This window comes from Cyprinodon variegatus, unplaced genomic scaffold (assembly GCF_000732505.1).
Source record: "Cyprinodon variegatus isolate N-32 unplaced genomic scaffold, C_variegatus-1.0 Scaffold307, whole genome shotgun sequence".
Lineage (NCBI taxonomy): Eukaryota > Metazoa > Chordata > Actinopteri > Cyprinodontiformes > Cyprinodontidae > Cyprinodon > Cyprinodon variegatus.
In genome coordinates this window covers 120,175-122,342 of record NW_015150760.1, presented here as the reverse complement: position 1 = coordinate 122,342, position 2,168 = coordinate 120,175, and the positions used below count along the sequence as shown (strand labels likewise).

Here is a 2,168-nt window from a genome sequence, read left to right as displayed (position 1 = left end):
AGCTTATCAAGCTGCTTCCTCTCAGCTACAGATAAGCCACTGCTTCAACAGACTGACTATGACTGTCTATGACTCTTCTATGACTCTGTTGTGCCATCAGCATAGAAGATGGCTGATGGCACAACAGAGTCATAGAAGGTCTTTAGGAGCGCCCCCTGCATTCCAAAAGACCTCAGTCTCCTCAGCAAGAAGAGTCTTCTCTGACCTTTCTTATACAGAGCCTCAGTGTTGTGAGTCCAGTCCAGTTTGTTATTCAGGGGAACACCCAGGTACTTATAAGAGTCCACTCTCTCAATGGCCGCTCACAGTGGGATGGTTCCGCTTCTGCGAAAGTTCACCACTAGCTCCTTGGTTTTCCCTGCATTAATCAGAAGGTGGTTCTGCTGGCACCACACCACAAAGTCCTCAGTGCACTGTCTGTACTCTGAGTCGTCCCCACCTGTGATTAGGTCAACTATGGCCGAAACGTGAGAAAACTTCTGGAGGTGGCAGCGTGAGGAGTTGATGGAGAAGTCTGCAGTGTAGAGGGTGAAGACGAATGGTAGCACTGTTCTCTGTGGGACCCCTATAGTACAGACCAACCTATCTTAGACACAGCCCTGTGCCCTCACATACTGTGGACGGCCAGTGAGGTAGCCCAGTATCCAATTGGGCATGTGCTGGTCCACTGTTGAAAGCTGCATGCTTGTCCCTTAGGAGTACTGGCTGGACAATGTTGAAAACACTTGAGAAATCAAAGATCATGATCCTTACAGTGCTTCCAGGTTTTTCTAGGTGAGTGAGAGCTTGGTGCAAGAGGAAGATGATGGAATCATCTGCCCCAATCCCAGGAGGGTAGGCAAACTGCAGTGGATCCAATGAAGTCTTCACCAGGGGGAGTAGATGGTGTAAGACCAACTACTCCCTGTTCGAGGGTCTTCATGAGGTGAGAAGTCAGCACTACGGGCCTGTAGCTGCTTGGATCCTTTGGATGTTTTATCTTTGGCTCTGCGGTACCGAACAAGAAGTCTTCCACAGCTGTGGTACTTCTCCCAGCCTCAGGCTTAAAGGTGCTGTAGGAGATCTTGGAAAAACGGTTAAAGCAAGCTATATTTTTTAACATACACAACCATGCCTCTCCCTTCAGACCACCCCTTGAAACCATGCCTTCAAAACACATGACATACTTGCTCTCTACAGCGCATCTGAGCAGCTGCTGGCAGGGAGACAAGCAGCACTGATGATGAAGAGTGCTATGATCAATCCTCTGAAACAGTTTAAAGCCTAAAAAAGCCTCTTTTATTATCCTGGCTGCTGTTGAATGGGATTCCTATAGTGAAAGAGCACCGCCGGTGTACGGGGGTCTGAGCGGCTCCGACAGAAATAATATTTGAAGGCAGGATGGTAATCTGGATGGATTGACTGCACAGAAGATGTTTTCAGGTGGATTTTCTCACTTTAAAAATAGATTCAAGCTACTTTTTCCCCTCTGATCACAGCAAATAGAGCTGCCATTGTTACAGGCAAAGAAAGGGTAGGGTAGCTCTGCCCAACGCGCATCAGACCCACTCTTTCCACCGTGCAGCCAGAGCAGCCAAGATAGGGTGACCAGACGTCCTCTTTATCCCGGACATGTCCCACTTTTCAGACCTAAAAAAATGTCCAGGGGACGGAGCAACCGAATCTGACCCGGTAACGGTAGCCTGAACATAGGCGGCCCCTTGCTTCTGCCTTACCAGTCCCCAGCCCCCCTCCTCTGGCTGAGGATGGGCAAGCCATGGATCTCTGTTGAGGTCGAGTCCAGTCAGCGACCCAGCAGTCCACAAAGAAAGTGTCCTCCTTTTCATAAACCCAAATCTGGTCACACTAGAAAAGATGCTTCTGCCTCGCATCAGAACTTAACTTGTATCAAGCATCAAAAATGAAGCAGCACGTGCATTTTTGCTACTCTTGCTGCTTTAGGGGTGAACGTAGCATAACGGTGGCTAGCTTCCAGCCAAGGCGTCCTGCACGAGCATTGAGGGGTCGATTCGTTCATGTGTCAGGGTACACGCACGGGGGGGGACAAACAGCTGACCATGATCGACGTGTCAGGAACCAATCGTGTACAACGGACCGTCTTTTGTGATTGGTTGGGGTTATTCATTGATTTCTCATTTTAGCGGGGACCATTTATTTTTGTTTCATTC

At 49.0% G+C, this 2,168-nt stretch overlaps 1 protein-coding gene across 1 annotated transcript in view; it reads right to left on the bottom strand.

Annotated features, from left to right (window-relative positions):
- The window catches only part of phlpp2 (PH domain and leucine rich repeat protein phosphatase 2), a 27,410-nt gene extending 25,652 nt beyond the window's left edge, over positions 1 to 1,758 (bottom strand). The window contains exon 1 of the mRNA XM_015384198.1: positions 1,716 to 1,758. Within this exon, the coding sequence (XP_015239684.1) occupies positions 1,716 to 1,758 (43 nt within the window). The remainder of the gene's footprint in view (positions 1 to 1,715) is intronic.
- Positions 1,759 to 2,168: the final 410 nt, after the last annotated feature.